Genomic DNA, 17,926 nt, shown 5'->3' with positions numbered 1-17,926 from the left:
AGTGGGATGTGGTAGCGGCTGTCACGCTGCACCAGGTGTGCACCCGTGGGTATGGCCCAGCTGTGACAGGCTGGTGGCAGCCTCAGGGCAGAGCTGCCTTGGGGCACGAGCAAAGCCGAGGTGGTGGTGGGGCCACTGCCCACCCACAGTGCCCATGGTGGAGAGCAGGGCAGTGTTCCCAGCAGCAGGGAACCTTGACCGCCCTTTCATAGTCCAAGACCTTGCCTTTCCAGGGAGCATGGACGTGCCATACCCAAGGGAGCACCCTGCTCCCACCTACCCAGGCGGCACACCCCTGCCTCTGCCCCCCACACAAACTCACACATGCATGGGCACAGCCCGGGCTCCTTTACCCCCAAACTTTATTCATGTGGCACATTTACAGCAAGGATTGGAATAACTAGACAATGAAAATGCTGGGGTTGCATTATCGGTTGGTTTAACTGGAACACCACACACCATGCAGTCATGTACCGCCAAGTTCAGTGCCTGTATTGCCCTTCTGGCTGCCGTCACCGGCTTCGCTCCAGGCCATGCACGCACGGGCCCGGGGCTGCAGCCTCCCTGCAGGTCAGCGCCCGGACGAGGGCTCCATTCAGCAGGGCCCCGGGGCTGGGTGACTCCGAGGGGACGTGCGCCCTCAGCCCGCCCCATGGCTGCCCCCCAACCGCGCCGGCCGGCCGGGAGCCCACCCAGCCGGAGGGGATGTGCTCGGCAACTCTCTCAGGCAACAAGCCAGCTGCTGCTGAGCGTCCGCAGGGACCTGTGAGGGGCACGGCACGTGGGGGGCCGAGCCTCAGCTCGGGAACCGAGGGAGGTCGGGGGGGAGCGCGCTCAGGGCCGGGGGCGATTTGCGGATTTGCGGATTTGCAGCTGCCCCGCTCGGGTGCCCCGGGCCGGGGCCAGCGCGCGCGGGCACGTCCACCGCCGGCAACGGACGCGGTGCTGGGCGCCTGTCCCCGATGGAGCTGGAACGGATGGGCGGGGACGGGGCAGGGCTGGGCATCCCACCCAGCCCCGCAAGAGGCACGAGCAGACGGAACGGGGGCTGGACGGGGCTCCATGCGGACACTGTCACCTCCCTCCTGCCGCCCGCCCGCCCGCCCGCCGGGCCCCCGCCCCACTGAAGGGAGCCCTCTGGGGCCCCGCAGCCCGCGGTGGGGCTGCCAGGGGCTCTGCAGCGGAGAATACAGGCACTTCACCTTGAACATAAAGAGACGGATCGCGTTTGTCACATACAGGAGTCAGAGAGGGGTTAGTGTTGACTCAAAAAGGGGAAAAGGCGCTCAGGGGAGAGGCGGGGGGGCTGGCGGAGAGGGCGAGGGGCCGTCTCGACACGCTGAGCCTCCGTGAGCGCTGCCCGAGTGCAGGCACACACCGGCCTTGCTGCAGCAGCCATCGAGGCCTGAAAACATAAAACCAGAGAAGAGAAAGAAGAAGGAAAGGTGGGTACGGCCCATGCCGGGGTGGAGATGGGGGATGCTCTGGCTACGGGGCGGGAGAGGGAGGACGGGGTGGGATATGGAGGGAGGGACGGAAATCAGGAGCCAAAGAAAAAGAACAAACTACGAGTCTAAAATGTGGTGCAAGCGCCCTACGCGGCTGTCCGCTAGCATGGCATAATGTCCGGAGCAGCCCAGAGAGGGAGTCACATCAGGTCTACACAGATTTGCCTTCCCATATATACAACCTCTACTGGAGTTAACAGCTGAAATTGAGATTTTTTTTGTGTCGGTTCCTCTGGCCTCGGTTGCCGTTTTTTTTTTAATGCTGGAGCCCGTCCTCCCCGCCTCGCCGGCGCCGGGCGCATGCAGCCCTTGCCTGGCTTGCCTTGGGGATCAAAAGGGTTTGGAGGTCTGCTTGAAGATGAAGCCTCTATGGGCCAGTGTCTTCATGATGTTGGCGATGTTCTTACAGTCATCTGCAGAGAGAGCACAACAGATACTGGGTTAGAGACACAAACCAGGCAGGAGTTGTTTGATCAATCCCGGAATCCCACGCTGGGGCTGTGTCCCCACCAGTCCAGGCACTCTGTCCCAAGGACCTTGCAAGTGATGTGGGGTGATTGCGAAGTCTCCAGCTCACCAGCACTGGCCACCTGCATCCCAATACAACCCATCCTGAGATGGATCCATGTCCAGGACCTGAGGTCAGAGTCATCCCCGTTCCCACCAGAGCCAGCCCTTGGTGCTCTCCCATGCCCAGCGACCACAGGGTGACAAGTGGCAGGTGGTCGGGACAAGCAAGCCACAGGCACTCCCAGTGTCAGGCCGTGGCAAAGCAGCAAGACAGGAAGGGGGAAGGCTCTGGCTGGTGTTATTTACCTGGGACTAAACTCAGGCACCGTTTGCTAAAATAGAAGCCGGGCTTAAATTGATTCCTAGTGTCTATATTTCATGTTGAAAATTGGCTTGTAAATCCATGTTTTGATCTATGAGGGCCGTCTCCTTAAGAAAAAGCAAGAGTAAATGTGTAATTTCTCCCTTGACAGCACACGGCGCAGAGGCGATCCTTCTTCCCGCTCCCCTCCGTTTCGGGACAGCTCCACTCGTTCCGATTACCACTCTTTCTTCCTCGCCCCACGCCTTGATGTCTCCATTTCATTACCGCCCGCCCATTTATCAAGCTGTTACCGTAAGGGTGACTTTGCCCACTTGCGTGTGGCAGCGGGGCCCGGCTGACACAGGGAGAGGGTGCCCCAGCAAGGGGGGGCACAGGCAAGGCCCCCCTCTCCCCGCCACTGCTGGATGGATGTTGTGGTGGAGGAAAGGCTGCATCATTACTGATGTGTAAATAAGCCTCCACATCCATCTCCCAACTGTAAATCCAGGGAGTGCTTTATAATCAAGCTACAGCAATAATAATGTGAAATTAGGTCTCTCTATCAACGGGAGGAGGCCTTTTAATCACGGCTTAAAGGGTGCAAACGCTGTTTATCATAATTGAACTGTATCCGGGCTAATTGTGGCCATATTTCACTGTCTAGGAGACAGCAGGCTGCCTGCTGACAGTGCCGTGTGCTGGATTGAGGGCCCCCCGCAGCCGGGCAGCTCTGCCCTGCTGCCAGGAGCCTGCCTGCAGGGACAGGGCTGCCCAGCCTCCTGGACACTCCCTGATGGACTAGCAGTGCTGCCCTGCCCCGCTGCACCCAGTGACATACTGGCAAAGCCATCACCTGTCCCCCAGTGTCACTTGGAGGTGCAGGGGCTTTCCCCATGCACAGCTCCCTGAGAGGCTGGCCTGAGCTGCCAGGGACCATCCTGGCTGATGGTTGGCAGTGGAATAAGTAATGTCCCCATCAGAGCCATGTGTCTCCCAACTGTCCCCTCAGCCCCTCTCATGGCACTCCTTTCCCTTGCTGGTGTGCCAGGCAGGGGACAGGAGCTGGGCATGAGGACAGCCTGACGAAGAAGGGGTGTCCCCAGCCCACTGATTGGCACAGGGGCAGAGATGAGCCTGTCTCTCTGTGCCTTTGTCCTCTCCGCTGCCCAAGGTGGCACCTATGGCTGCAGAAGGGCCCTGGAGGTGACAGGTGTCCTGCCCGGCCAAGCCACAGCACCAGCTCCCACTGCTGTCACTTGTTCCTGCTCAAGGGAGCCCCTCACTGTCCTTAGGACCCTCTGCTCCATCCATCTCACCCCCCAGACACCTGAACCCCTTGGAGCCAGCTGCTAGTGGGACCTAACAGGGTAACAGCGGCTTAAAAGCTGGGGAAACTGAGGCAGGGGGAGGGCAACTGTCCCACCCAGCCAGCCCTCGCCTGGTAGCCCCCAAAACATAACAGAAAAGTAAATCCTGGCCTGTGAGCTGTGGGAGGTGTGTGGCAAGTGAGCAGTTTGGATGTGAAAGCACAGGCCCAGACATCCCACTGCCCACCTCCCTGCCTGCAGCACCACCCCGAGCTGGAGTGGGCCACTGGGGCTTGACTATTGCTCCATATTGCTGGAGGGGAGCTGCACAGAGACCTGGGGAGCCGCCAGACTGGCAGCAAGACCCCACAGCACCTCCTGGGACTTCTGAGCTGGTCCCTGGGGAAACCCTTTGGGACTGCTGGCTGCTTCCTGAACCCCATCAGCTGCCTCCCTGAAGCCCCAGTGTGCTCTGGCGCTGGGTGCCAGTGGGACCCTGTGGGGTCAGTGCCAGCCACACGGCTGTGCCAGCAGCACCGTCCTCGCCATCCCAAACCATGCCATGGCCCCTGGCAGCGGGTGCGCCAAGCTTGTCATAAGTCATTTAGTGAGACTCCTTCCAAATCAGTGCTAAGGTAAACACGCTTATTATAATTATCCATGTAAAAAAAAATCAACAACAGCAGAACAACTTTCTAATATGCAATTACAGCCATCTATTGATTTTACAATGTAATCCGCTCCGATTGATTTAATAACACAATTATAGGCTGGCTCTCGGGATATTAGAGTGGGAGATTTTCATAAACTCCAAAGCAAAAAACTAAGCGGCTTTTAAAACAACACAGTCAGATGGCTGTTTGGGGAATTATTAGCAATATGAAATCCTCTAAATCTGGCCGTCGTTACCTTGTGAAAGGAATTTCTATTACAAAAATGGCAATTGACAGCCTAAGAGAGCGCAAACGGGATTGCTCTGCTGCTTTTCAGTGCTTAATCCATCGCAAAGGTGACCACCGGGTGGGGGATGAGTGGAGTCCGAGGCAGGCGGGAGGGCACAAGCAGCCCTGCCCACCCTGTGGCCACTCTCCCCAGCCCAGCTCTCCCCAGGGGACACGTGGCTGTGGCAACATTGCCCCAGCACCCAGACTGGCACCCACCAGCCCTGTCCCAACTGGGTGACCCTGCCTGGGGCCGCAGAGGCTGGCAGGGTGCAGAACACCCTCCTGATCCCCACCCTGGCACACCTGGCACGCCCCAGTCCCAGACACCTCCAGGGGCCACAGGGGTGCCCCCCTGTGTCCCAAGGCTGAGCAGGGGGCTGGGGTGAAGGTGGTCCCACGCTGCCGGCCGGCGCAGCTCTGCGGGTGCTGCAGAGGCTCGCGCGTGCACACGCGTCCCCGCTCTCCTCCCACTCGCTCCCTCAATGTAATCCCGACTTTATGGGCACATTTTTCTTGTCAAGCTGACAGGGTTGCTAAGTGGATTTCTCCCTGATATGCGGACGGATTATCACATTACTCCAATGTCCTACACAAACATATTACTTTATATTCAATAGCCCTAATGAATATAAACTGCTTTTTCTTTTTTTGGGGTGGGGGGTAATCTATAGATTTTTAATGAGGGCACTATTAACTCCCTCCTCTTTAAAACAGACTTAGGTGCAGCCTCTGAGTGGAAAATCAATGGTGTTATTGTAGGAATATTGTATATTGATATTGTAATAATAAGATGCAATTGATTTAGGGGTGTTGTGTGGTGTGTGTGAAAGGGGTCAGCAGGGGGTTATCCTGCCTCCTGTAAACGGAGTGGTGGCTCTGCCCTGCCTCCCTGCCCCTCACCTTGCTGTACCACTTCCGAGCATCGTCCCATGTCCCAGGATAGCTGGGGCTGAGTTTGCCCTGAGGTGCTGGGCCCTGGCTACCTCTGGGACCCTCCTTTGACCCAGCTGCCAGTGTAGCGTGGGGTGACGCGACACTTCAGCCTCTCCCTGTCCTGGCTGGCTTAGCCCACCAGGTTTTAAACCTCTGCAATATCACACTGCTGCGAAACCCATGTCCCGGCCCTCTCCACAGCTTGTCAAGCTCTTGCTGCAGTGACAGACAAGGACAGCGGCACGTGCATGGGGCAGTGGGATGCTCTCTTAGTTAGGGCTGAAGTTTGCACTGTTCAGCATTGCTGGCTGCCCTTGTCCTTGGAGGGGGCAGACATTCCCATCACATTCCTCTGCCAGGATAGACACAGAAACGCCCCAGCCTGTGCTGCTGGGCTGCTTGCCCGGTGAGTGCCCTCCCTCGAGCCACTTCATAGCAGCACTCCTGTGAACCCAGGATGAGCTCAAGGATTCCTTCAGCAAGAGTCTGTGCTGCGGGATTGAACTGCCAGGAGCAGTGATGATCACTCTGGGGAGAGTATCCTCTCCACACCCACTCCACGCACTGGGAGGAAGGGCAGGGGCTGCCACCCCGTGCATGGCAACCTGCCGGTATTTCTCCCACCTCTCCCACGGGACCAAACCACCCAGAGACCTCCACCACGGAGGCTCAGGGGACCGAGCGCTGCCACAACCGCCGTGCGCTGGGCCGAGACGCTCACGGTGCAAGGAGGGAGCTTTTCATCCCGGCAGCTGCCCCGGCAGGCCGAGGGTGATCGGGGGACTGCAGGGCCCCCCCAAATGGGCTCATTTGGTGGCAGCCCCACTGCACCTGTGCTGTGGCCGGGAAGACGGATCACCCCCGGCCCAAGCTGAGCAGGTCCATATTTAAACTGTCCCCATGCTTTATGGGCTGTACAAGAACTGATGCTCAGGCGCCGAGGGGCCATTTGTCAATGTTCTAATGGCAGATTACTGTTAATGAATAATATCACCGCTGCCTTTGAATAACAGCTCCCTGCAAAGCGGAAACAGGGCCGCCAGGCCGCCGCCGCCCTTCGCCTCCCCGCTGCCGACCCTGGGTGACAGCAGCTGGCCTTGTGACCAGCGGGAGCCGTACGGACCCCCCGCAGCCCAGCACTGCTGCTGCTGTCCCCAGCAATCACGAAAGGGAGTGCTGGGTGTCGTGTCCCCACAGTGGGATGTGCTGCTCCCCATGAGCAGGAATGTCCCCAGCAGGGGACAGCCATCAGGGGCAAGAAGTGACAGTGTCTTCCCAGCATGCTCTCGCATGCTTCCCAGGCTCTCGCAGCTCCTCACCCTGCCCATACTGGAGCCAGGAGGGAGTTGTGTCTGATCTAAATCTATCCCCACCAGGATGCCAGACATAGTGGTGACAAGTATGTGTCAGAGCCCAGAGCTCCCAGCTCCCAGGGATCCACAGGGACACTGGGGATGGTCCTGCCGAGCTGCTCCCAAATTAATGGCCTCATAATCCTGTGCGTGGGGCGAGGGGCTCTGCGTGCCCCGCACAGCCGGCAGGTATATTAGGTGGAGCTGACAGCGACGTGCAGAATATTAAGAATAACTTACCTCATTATCTGCAATTACGTTACTGCCACACACCTCATTTCTTCATGAAGAAAAGAAAATTAGTTTTATATTGACTTCATCCCAGTGCCTCCCTGCCTGCCCCACCACAGAGCGCCCGCATGGGCTCTGAAAAGGGGTTGGACACAATTCACACTCACCCTCCATCAACCTGTTGCTGTATGTGTCCCAGGGGGGATGGGATGCCTGTCCCACCCCTACACACCGGGGTAAATGAGACCTTCAAATCCACTGTATCCCAGCAGGGACACTGAAGCAGGGAGGGCCTGTCTCTGACAGTTCTCAGGTCTGTATGGAGGTGACAAGCGCAGCAAAGGGGTGGTGAACCTGCTGCCCTGGGCACCTGATTCCTCCCACCTGTGCTGGCCACTGTCACCCTGTGGGTGAAAGGATGCTTCCTCCTGTCCTCAACATTGGGGCCATTCTTCCCATCCTGCACTCACCATGCTGGCCCCCTCCCAGGGCAGAGCAGAGTGGCTGGGGACTCTACACTGCAAGACACCCATCTGCTGAGACAGCCTCCAGCCTCACAGGCTGCTGGATGGCCTGGCACAGGCGATACTGTGTGTGGGAACCCTGAGATCTGGGGGATCCCTGTTGGAAGGAATGGGCAGCAGGGGCTGACCTCTCTTACAACATTCCCAACAGCTCCTGGAGCCTACGAGCCTGAAGGGCATCGACGATGCTGGGCAGAGAGTGGCACAGCACGCTCAGAGGCCTCAGCTTGTCCTTCAGCCCTTGCACTGTCCCTGCACACCCAGCATCCTTGCAGGCTGGCTGCCGGGCATCCCTGAGCAAACAAAGCGAGCGCCGCCATCGCCCCGCTCCCGGCTGTGGCCACGGCCGCGCACCGGCCGGGAGAGAAGGGGAGCGGCGGGCACGGCAATACAGGGAAAAAAGCCAATTTCATCTTTATTAGAAGGAGATTTCTCTTTTAGTAATAAGCGCACTTCAAATAATTAGCGTGTTTTACGTAATAATGAAATTATGGAAATGCAGGCCACTTATTCAAACAAGTCACCATTACCATATTTTTAAATATTAGACTTAATTAGAGTTTATCACTTCAGAGAAGTACGAGGAGTGGAGATTTTTTTTCCTTTACAAAAAAAATCCTCATAAAGTGTTTATTAAGAGCGGGTAAGAAGGGGATAATGATCTGTTTGGAAATTAAGGCAATCAAACATTTAATGCTCTGCACTCCTGTAGGCAAAAGCATTCAAATGAGTCAATTATACATCCATTATCCAGGCACGATTAAACAAGGCAGGACGGGGAATTTGTCCTCCGCATCATGCGATTGTCGCGAGGACTTATGTCCACTTAAAGGCAGATAATAAAACACTAAACTTGGGAAGAAGAGGAAGAGAGGACTGAGCCAAGGGAAGAAAAGGGAAGAGAGGCAGCGGGTCAGTGGGACCGCAGAGGGGCAAGGGTGGGAGGTGGATAAAGATGGAGCCGTGTCTGCATCCCAGTCCTTCATAAATCAAAGTAATTAAGTTAACATGAAAATCAACTTCACCATCCCGTTAAATTACAGTATTTGCATATTAGGACTCAAATGAAGTAGGTAGCGGGCGAGGGGGCTGGGAGGGAAGGAGGGAGTGGGGGGGGTCAGGGGAGAAGGATAGGGAGGACCGTGCACCAAAAAGGGAACCATTTATTACGGTGAATAACTAATTTCAGAATTTATAGTACTGGATTTTCGTTCCTGTGCCATTTATATTACAGAAGGAAATTAAGGGGCGGGCAGGAGGCTGGCTGGACATCTTTCTGCGTTATTGCTTGTCTGCCATTTGCAAATCATTATTAATTGTGGCCCATGTCGCTGGTGCAGCAGGGCAGGGTGCCTGGACAGCCGGAGCAGACACACATATCTCTTCATCAGGACCCCAGCCGCTAGCCCTGGAGAGCCAATTACCCCTCCCTGATTGGTATCAGATAAGGAGGGAATTTTTACAAATTAGGGAATAAATAGAATTTCCACACGTGGAGCAGGGAGGGCTTGAGAGGCAGTAATGAAAAACGATACATCACCATCAGCCAGACAACCCTATTCATACGCCGATGCATTACACTCACTACTCATAATCCTACCGAGTGACAGACAACCGCCGAGCCGGAGGGGAGCGCATCCCGATGGCCAGCCTGCTCCGGAGCACGGTCTCCAGCCACCAGCACCCTTGCAGCAGCCCACGGAGGTCCCCGCTCCACTGGCCCTGTGGCACAGCCTCTGCCATGACCTCGACAGCTTCACACAGCCTGCATGGCATCACTGGGCTGTGCAGGCGGGAGGGACAGACCTCCTGGCAGGGGTGATGCTGCACGGGAGCCATCCCTGCTCTGCTGCCAGCAGGAGGAGCCCAGCGGGGCAAGCCTCCAAACTCAGCCCCAAGTTTGGCCATTAAAGTCACCCAGCTGCATCTGAGCCTCTCACCTGATTCCCACATCTTCCCTAAAATTACCCAGTCCAAACTGTGTCCTGAAGAAGGCTGCCTCCTCTCTTGGTGATTCATGGCATTATCCTGCCATGACCACAAGACCCTTACCTAATTTCCAACCTGTATTTGTCTTCTTGTACTATTCAGCCCCCAGACCAGCCCCTGTGTTGCTCAGCCAGCCCTGGGTACCCAATGTCAGCAAAATCCCTGTGTCACCTTGTGAGCAGTGCTGGACTCGAAAATGGGAGAGGCAGCACCAGCTCCAACCAGCCACAGGAGCAAAGGATGTGCTCCTGCACAGCTCTGCAGCATTGGGAATGGACTCAGGCTGGGATACCTCCATTCCCCTCAAGCCTGCCATTGAGGCAGCCCCAACGCCAGCCCTTGCTCAGGACAGACCCCAGAGATGCCAGCCATCTGTGTCCCACAGTCCACCTCCATACCCTGGCAGCTCCCTGCGGCAGCACAGTCCTTTCCCTGGGCTGTGATGGTGCTGGATGGCCCTGGGGATGCAGCAAGCACCCAGCTAATGGGGCTTGGCATGTGGTCGGCCTCAGAAAGAGCAAACCCCGGAAGTGTGGGGACCCCACCAACACTCCTGAGCCCAGTTTGCTCCGTACTCCCCAGCGCCAGAGCCACGCACCTCCACACCTCTAATTAGCTCTCCCTTATGACAAGCACGTCACTAAACAAAATGCTCAGCAGATCAATCTCGCCTGTAAGTCACGCAGCCTTTAATTTATTCAGCATACAATGTCGCTCCACTGCTGCCTTCCTGTAATTTATACCGTACACTGTCGTGTATTATTTAAGTCCCCTGAGTGTTTTACAGTTCCCCTCAAAGTCGCCGTGCAAAATAAAGTCACAGCGGGGCACTGGCGAGGTGCAGGGAGGACGCAAACTGCCCCCATGCTGGTATGAGACCCCTGTCCTTGCACAGGGACAAGGTGATGGTGGCAAGTTCCTCCTTGTGGGTGGAAATGGAACAGAAGGTGGGTCCCCACAGGAGCCCAGTAAACCACAGGTTCCAATGCTGGTGCTCCCTTAGAGGAGGAGAGGCTGGCAGCAAAGGGGAGAGAGCAGCAGGACTCATACCAGGCCCTGAGAGCACGAGGTCCTATCCCAAAACTGAGGTAAGGACCAGGGTTGGACTGGGCTGAGAGCTGGCTGGCAGCTGGCACGGCCGCTCTGAGCAGCTCGAGAGCTTGTCTTTGGCCGTGCAGCTGGATGGAAACAGTCAGTGATGTAAAGCTGGATATCCTCCGCAGGGAAGGTTAAAACCTCTGTTCGGTGTAAAGTTGCCATATCTAAGCACTTATGATCATGATATTTATGGCTAGTTTATTCCAGGCTGTTAAAGGCAGCAGTAGTTATCCACAGATAAAGGGAATTCGGCTCCCCTGACACCTTTTCTCCCTGCAGTGAAGGCATGCCTGGCCAGAGCCGGGTGCTCATGGCGTTGTAACTCATCCAATGGTCCCTGCCAGAGCCAGCACTGGGACCAGGCATGCAGACGTTTGGCAGGGCAGGGATGGTGGCTCTGTTTCTGCTGTGTGGGAGCTGTGGGGACAGATGCGGGACATGCTGTCTCCCTGCCCCTGACTGATGCCACTGGAGCCAGGAGGTCCCCAGGTTGCAGGGAGTAATTCAGTTTGCCCCCCACCACTGCTGTTGGCTCTGCTCCACATCCAGTTCCTGACACTCAGTCCCACCAGTGGGATTGGGACCCTAATTAGGGAGAAATTTCAAGGGAGAAAAGAGAGAGTTTATAAAGCTGAGTTTCTCCTGCCTGAGTGACATGAGATGTCAGAGAAAGGAAATAAAAGGCAAGAATGCAATTCCAGCGCTGCCGAGAGTGTATCGTGAGTCCTAATGGAAAGTTCTCCTGCTCTTTAAAGCTTGGTCAGATGGCCTAGTTATTGCTTTAAAAGGACCCAGAATCAAACTGCGACGCCGCACTCTAAGCCTTCAAATAAAGCGAGCTGTTTCTGCAAGTCCGGCGAGGCAGAGGCAGGCGATTACACAGAGAAGGGCAGGTCTCTCTATCTTGGAGGGAGACCTACCTATTTTTAAACATTAGCTCCAAATCAGCAGCTCACCTCTTTGTCTAACCCAAACCCTCTCTCGCCTTCTGGAGACGAGATCAAACGCCAGCCCTGCTGCCATTGTTTCTCTCCCAGCGAGATGGATGCGGGACTGTAATCTTCTCACAAAGCCACATGCTTCAAAGGTATCAAAAGTGCTTATTAAAAGTCCTAGGAAACTAATTTAATAACATCCCAAAGGGCTGGAAAAATCAGCGCTGGCAGCTCAAAATATAACCTGGCGAGGGAGACAGGCCCCTGTTCAACACAACTTTGTCTGCGGGCAGCTGCACACAGGGCCAGGGCACTTCTGCAGACCTGCTACCCCTCTGCGGTGTGACCGCCCTGGTGCTGCCTCCTCTCCTGTCAGGGTCACAGCCAAGTGAGGTGCGTGGAGGACTCTGTGGGGCCGTGTAAGACTGCATCTTCACCACGGGCTTTTTTGGGCCAGAGGCATCCTCACATGGTGGGGCCAGAGACCGTCTACCTGCCCCAGCTCTGCGGCTTGGCTCCCCTTCTCGAGCCAGAGAGTCCTGCACCATCCCAGAGGCAGGATTTCAGGCTTGCTTCAGGAACATGAAAAGCACTGTGGGGCTTTTCCAGCTATCTCAGCAGCTGCTGGAGTGGTGGCTTTGCGCCAGGCTTGTCCAGCCAGTCTGAAGAGAGCCACACGCGAGGTGGGTGCATGCTGGTCCACACATGGTGCAGGCGAGGATGTCAGTCAGGCCTGCAAACCCACATCAGAGACCTGTGTGCTGCGTGAGACAGATCTGCACATCTCTGCAGGGCTGGGCCGGCACATGTGCCTTCCCACTAGTGTGTACGTGCAGCAGCCACGTGCTCCCAGCCGCAGTGGCATGAGGGCTGTGCTCCCCTGTATCCCCCTGAGCCAGTCCCTGCTCCCAGCCTGTGTCGCAGGACCCTGGGGCTGCTTCCCATCTGAATGGTGCAGGCTCCCGTGGAAAGGGGCAGGGGATGGAAATTAACGCTCCAGCCTCCGTCTCATCCTGCCCATTAGCGGGGCTGTTTTACTCCGGATCATTAAATATGTATATCTTATTACACGCCTTGTTACAGTATTGAGCTCTATTGACTGATAATAAATTCCAAGCATCATCCTGGTCATAAATTTATCTGGAGATGATGAAGACTCAATAATCTAGTCAAGCAGATAATATGATAGGGCCTTAAAAAAGATCATTACATTATATGCCAAAATTAAAAGTGAAATACACTTTATTAACACTGTTTCCACACTCGGGGCCATTACTTGTTATATCTCCTCTTGCCCTCCCACCCACCTGCACACCGTCCCTCGGGTGAGCCAGGGAAGGTGAGATGAGGCAGAGTTGCCAAGATCTACCCTGGTGGAGGGGTACAGGGGGGTGGCAGATGGCACACACAGGACTTTCCAGCTTGACCCCAAGGATGCTGGACCCTGCCTGGTACAGCACCACTGCTCTGCCCATTGGGTAGTGGTTCCTGAGCAACTCCAGGTGTCTCAACACACCCCTGCCCACAGGCAGCCCTCAGCTGTAGTCATTAGAATGAAGGACAGCCTTGCCTCCCACCTCTATAAGGAAAAAACAACTTCCTGCAGCTTCAGGTCTCCTGAGAAAGCTGTCTACCCAGTGGGGTTAACCCAACATCTCCCACCCGACAGCTCCTCTCCCACAGGTTTGGGCAAGCTGCAGAGCCAAGACAGGGGTCCTCACTCACAGCTGGCCACACTGCAGTGTGGCACAGACAGCCAGAGAGCAGAAATGGGGATATGGGTGCAGTTGGTGACCCCTCTGAGAGAGGAAGGTGCCTGGGAGGCTCCCAGCACCCTGCTGCCAGTCTCACCGAGCTGTCCCTTGGTGGGACAGTAAGGGCCCGGGCACTGGGGCTTGGTCCCCTCCTCCTGCTGGCCCTTCAAAGCCATTCCTCTCCTTTAATAAGCAGGTCACAGCCATTTAAACTCCTCTGATGGGGGCAGGTGGCTCGCACCCCTCCTGCCTGGCAGGGCAGCATGGCTACGCTCCTGCCTGCACATCAGTGGCACGCGGCAAGTTTAAAGCGTCCCCACCCCGGCCCCTCTCCCCTCCGCCACCCTCCTCTCCTGACACGCAAGGTGACAAGCGCTGGGGGGCCCATGGATCAATGCTGCGACACAGATCGGCTGCCGGGAAAAACCAATCGCAGATCAGATGGAAACTGACTTCTTCTTGTATCTGCCCGGCTCTCGCAGGGATAGATTGGCTGGAGAAATCCGATGGTGAGAAGAGACAAAGGGGGAGGCGATGGGGAGAGGAGGAAAGGGCTGATAATGCTCCTGCCACGGCTCTAATCTGTGACAGCCCGAGGATTTGCTGAAAACCATTATCACACTGCTCTCCCTTCTCTTGTCCCTGATAAAGCCCCAGCTAATCTGTTTGTTGCAGGTATTGAACAATGCATTTAGCGAAACAAGGGGTGTGTGTGCCCGCGGAGCACATTTTTTTTCCTCTGCACCTCTGGCTTCACTGGGAGGCAACGGGGGAGAAGGAAGGACAGGGATTATTTTGTCTGTGGACTCTGGGCCATGCTGTGGGCTGGAGTGTCATGCCTGGCACAGGGAAACATCCCTGCCGATCACCCTTAGCGAGTTTTGGGGAGCTTTTCTCTAGGACGATGTTCCATCTTCGTAACGCAATCGCAGAGGGCAATGAGCGAAGAAGCCCTGGTGATGCTGCAGTGCCGTGACACATCCCAGATGGAGCACCACCACCGCCCAGCGCACACCCAGCCGCGCTGCCACGGGGCAAAGCAGCTGAGACGGAGGGACACAGGGAGTCTGTGCCCCGGAAACAGCTCCCGGGTCCCCCGTCTGCTGGAGTCTGACTCGCCTAGTGCCTGCCTGTCCCAGTGCTGACCTCGTCCCTCCCCTTGTGAGAGGTGCTTTCTCCGAGGAGGAGAGATAATTCAGTGGCTGTGAAAGCCCAGACCCGGGGCTCTCGCAGCCGCCTGTTACAAACAGTTCTAGTGGAACATTAATTATAGTAATTTAGCCGTGGAACACTAACTGCAGCCAGTGCAATAGCATTCAGTACATTAGTGGCTATAACCCACTCCTTAAAAAAGACATTTGGCTACTGACAGCTGATAAAATGAGTTGTGAAGCATAACCAAAGGGGGAAAAAAAATAATCAGAAGCGTGCTGTGAGCGAGCTGTGGGGCAGGAGGGTGGGGGGCAGCACCCCATGGGGTGCTGGGGAGGGGCAGGAGGTGTCAGGGGGTTGCAACAGGCACCCTCCTGCCCGCCATGTGGCCCATGGGCCAGCGGGCTCCCCGTGCCCCGGGCAGGGCTCAGCGAGGCGGGGGCGCGGGGCTGTGTCTCGGCAGTATGTCAAACAGAAGGACATTTCCTTCTATCTCCCAGCTGCTGCCCCAGGGCACAATCCACCTACATTCAATCTTTACTCCACTACACATGTTTCCTTTCCAGCCTCGGATTATTTTTTATCATCAAATTACCGTGGCGATAAGATGGAGCAGATGTGATAGCGAACAGAGAGTCCGCCCTCCCTTCTCCCGCACTTCCCCAGCGTCCCTCCTCCCTCTGCCAGCCCCAGCCTCCTGCCCTGAGCAGGCAGGGGGGGTATCCAAATCTCAGGATGTGAGGAGAGACCCCCTGAGCAGCTGGATTTGCTGCCTGGGACCAAACCGTGGCTGATAGTGAGCACCTGAGTGCAGGTAAGACTGTAGGTCGCTATCAGGCTGGCTGGGAAAACTTGCAGGGTGCCCTGTCGTGGCATGGGACCTCGCCAGCAGGAGCTGAGCATCTGCTCTCCACTGCTCCTCTGCAGCACCCTGGCTCCCTCACATCAACCAGTGGACCACCCAGGCACCAGAGGTGTGACAGAGTGGTGATACCAGTGAGGCAGCAGGGACGAGGGAGCCCTGGTGAAGGGGTGGCAGGAAAAGTACGGCTGTGCCATCACCAAGAAGTGCTGCAAGAAGCATGAGAAGCGCTGCAAGGCTCTGCTGTGATGAATCCTTCCCTTCTCCTTGTTTACTTCAGCCTGCAACAAATGAGTCCCTGTCCGTCCAGGGATAGCTCATCCGGAGGAATGCTCTTTCAGACCTCTCCCTCTAATCCCTATTAATTTAAATAATGCTTGCCCACTCTTCTCAAACTATTTATTATTTATCAGGTTTGTTTATTTGTAGCTAACAGGTAGCGCTCAGCATGCGTTCCCGGCACAGGGACAGGCGCCGTTCATCACACCGGCTCCCCCGCCATCCACCATCCGTCAATTACTCCTGCTTCCTTTAATTAGTAATGAGGACTAATATCTCTGCCTGGGATGGTGGCTGGAGCGGAACTTCCCTCCGGTGGCATCTGAGCAGCACAAGGGAGGGAATGAAAAATAAATAACTGTACCAGGCTGTGGCTGCTGCTCCCGAAAGAGCAGAGGTGCTCACCAGCCCCACACACCCATTCCTAGGGAGGGTCTGGTTCCCTGCACACCAGAGGCTCCTACCCAGCAAGGCAGGGGAGGCAATACCAGCCATGTCCCGATCCATGGGTGCCCTTTTCTGCACAGCAGGGCCATCCTGAACCACAGGGGAATCCCTGCTGAGTCCCAGCTGCTGAGCTCCGCACAGGTATCAGCAAGGGAAAGTCTAAATTAAATGCCCATTAGAGCCTCTGGCCTCGCCTGGCGGTCCCTGGGAGCTCTGTATCAGAACATGCCATCCAGAAGGAGCCTAATAGCGAAGGCAGCACATGATATAAATGGAGCCCCTTTGATTTATTGACTGGGAGAAGTTTTTACACGATAGCCCATTAAGACGGACGGCTCTGTTTACAGCCAGGCCATCTAGCTATAGGGACCCTGCACTGGATGGTGTGTTTTGCTATTGCTCTTCAGGCAGACATCTCATTAAGGGGAACAGCATATGGAGCTCTTTGGATCTATACTTCACGAGTCCTGAGGGAGGCTTTTACCATTTTTAATAAGCGGGCAAGGTTAGCAAACCTGCAACGCAGTGACCTCCCCTCCCTGTGCGATGGATCTCCCTGAAATGCAGAGAGCTGGACTCACTGGGTGCGCACAGGACTCCATAAATCACCTCCCTGCTGCCGGACGGGGAAACTGGCCAGGCAGGACGGCAATGGGGGGCTGGAGAAGGCAACGCTGCAGCCAGAACAGGACAGCAGCCACACATGGCTCAGCCAAACGCACTGAGGGCAGGCAGCTTGGCAGAGAGCGGTGTGGAGTGTGCTCCAGCCCATCGTGCCGGTGGGGTGACGGGCAGCACGTGGATGACTCAGCCAGGAAAGGTGCTTTAAGGAGAGAGTGTTAACACGATAGCCACAGTGAAGGAAACAAAACCCCCAGCTGGCTGTTGAGGGGGATTATTCCATATTCAGTAACACGGCTGTTTAGGAGAACAAGTAATCTCTGGCAAAGACCTCGGGCTCTTCTCTGATCTGATAAAGCCGTGCAGCCCACAGGCAGGCTGGCCCCTGCAGGCACTGCCGAGGATGGATGCTGTGGGCTGGGGCTGCTGAGGCAGGAGGAGGATGGGGAAGGCAGGCACATGGGGTGAGCCACCATGGGATATGGGGGACACACTGCAAACAAGCTCACCCAGGACATTTTTCCAAAGCGAAAGGGTTTGTTTGTGCAAGGTTTGGGTGTTTGTGCTTGGGCACCACTTACACCCCCACGTAGAGCAGAACAGACACGCAGCCTCCAGGCAGTGGTAACACAAGCTTATGGGCAGAGCTCCCACCTTCTCCTCCTAGCCTGGGTACACCGCTGTGTGCTCACCCATTCTCCAGCAACAGCAATCTGGCTCTTGCCCATCAGCCAGACCTTAAATCCCTGTTTTCCACTCCTGTGGTACCAGCTAAGCACTGTAAACATCACCAATCACCGGCATTTAATTTACACATCTAAAATTCGCACCATGGAAAAACCTGCCAGAAAAGCAGGGAACTAAGAACATGATTGTTTCCTTTTGAGAAGTCTGCCTGACTCTGGTTGGGAAAGAGGGAAGGCAGAGAAGGACAAACAGACAGACGTGGTGGCGTATTTGGGTCTCTTTCCAGCAATTCCCTCACAAACAGTTTGAGCATCTTTGAAATGAAATTTTGTAGGCGATTAGCTCACAATGTGAACTTAATTGCTTCTGGTATTTAAAAAAACCCATTAAATTAAATGGCCGAGATATTGAGGCTTAAGCAATGGCTGCTTGCAATGCACAGTAACTACTGGCCTCATTACCAGGATGCCAAATCCAGCGGGAATGCAC

At 55.8% G+C, this 17,926-nt stretch overlaps 1 protein-coding gene across 2 annotated transcripts in view; it reads right to left on the bottom strand.

The window, feature by feature from the left end:
* Window positions 1-331: 331 nt before the first annotated feature.
* Window positions 332-17,926, bottom strand: part of ERI3 (ERI1 exoribonuclease family member 3) — a 129,428-nt gene continuing 111,833 nt past the window's right edge. Inside the window, exon 8 of one of the 2 annotated variants that reach the window (XM_017824750.1) lies at window positions 332-1,921. In XM_017824750.1, coding sequence (XP_017680239.1) covers window positions 1,839-1,921 — 83 coding nt within the window. In that variant the 3' untranslated portion in view covers window positions 332-1,838. The remainder of the gene's footprint in view (window positions 1,922-17,926) is intronic. The other variant, XM_017824749.1, reaches the window with a different exon arrangement.

Source organism: Lepidothrix coronata, unplaced genomic scaffold (assembly GCF_001604755.1).
Source record: "Lepidothrix coronata isolate B3197 unplaced genomic scaffold, Lepidothrix_coronata-1.0 Scaffold112, whole genome shotgun sequence".
Taxonomy (NCBI): Eukaryota; Metazoa; Chordata; class Aves; order Passeriformes; family Pipridae; genus Lepidothrix; species Lepidothrix coronata.
This window is presented reverse-complemented; position numbering and strand designations above follow the sequence as displayed.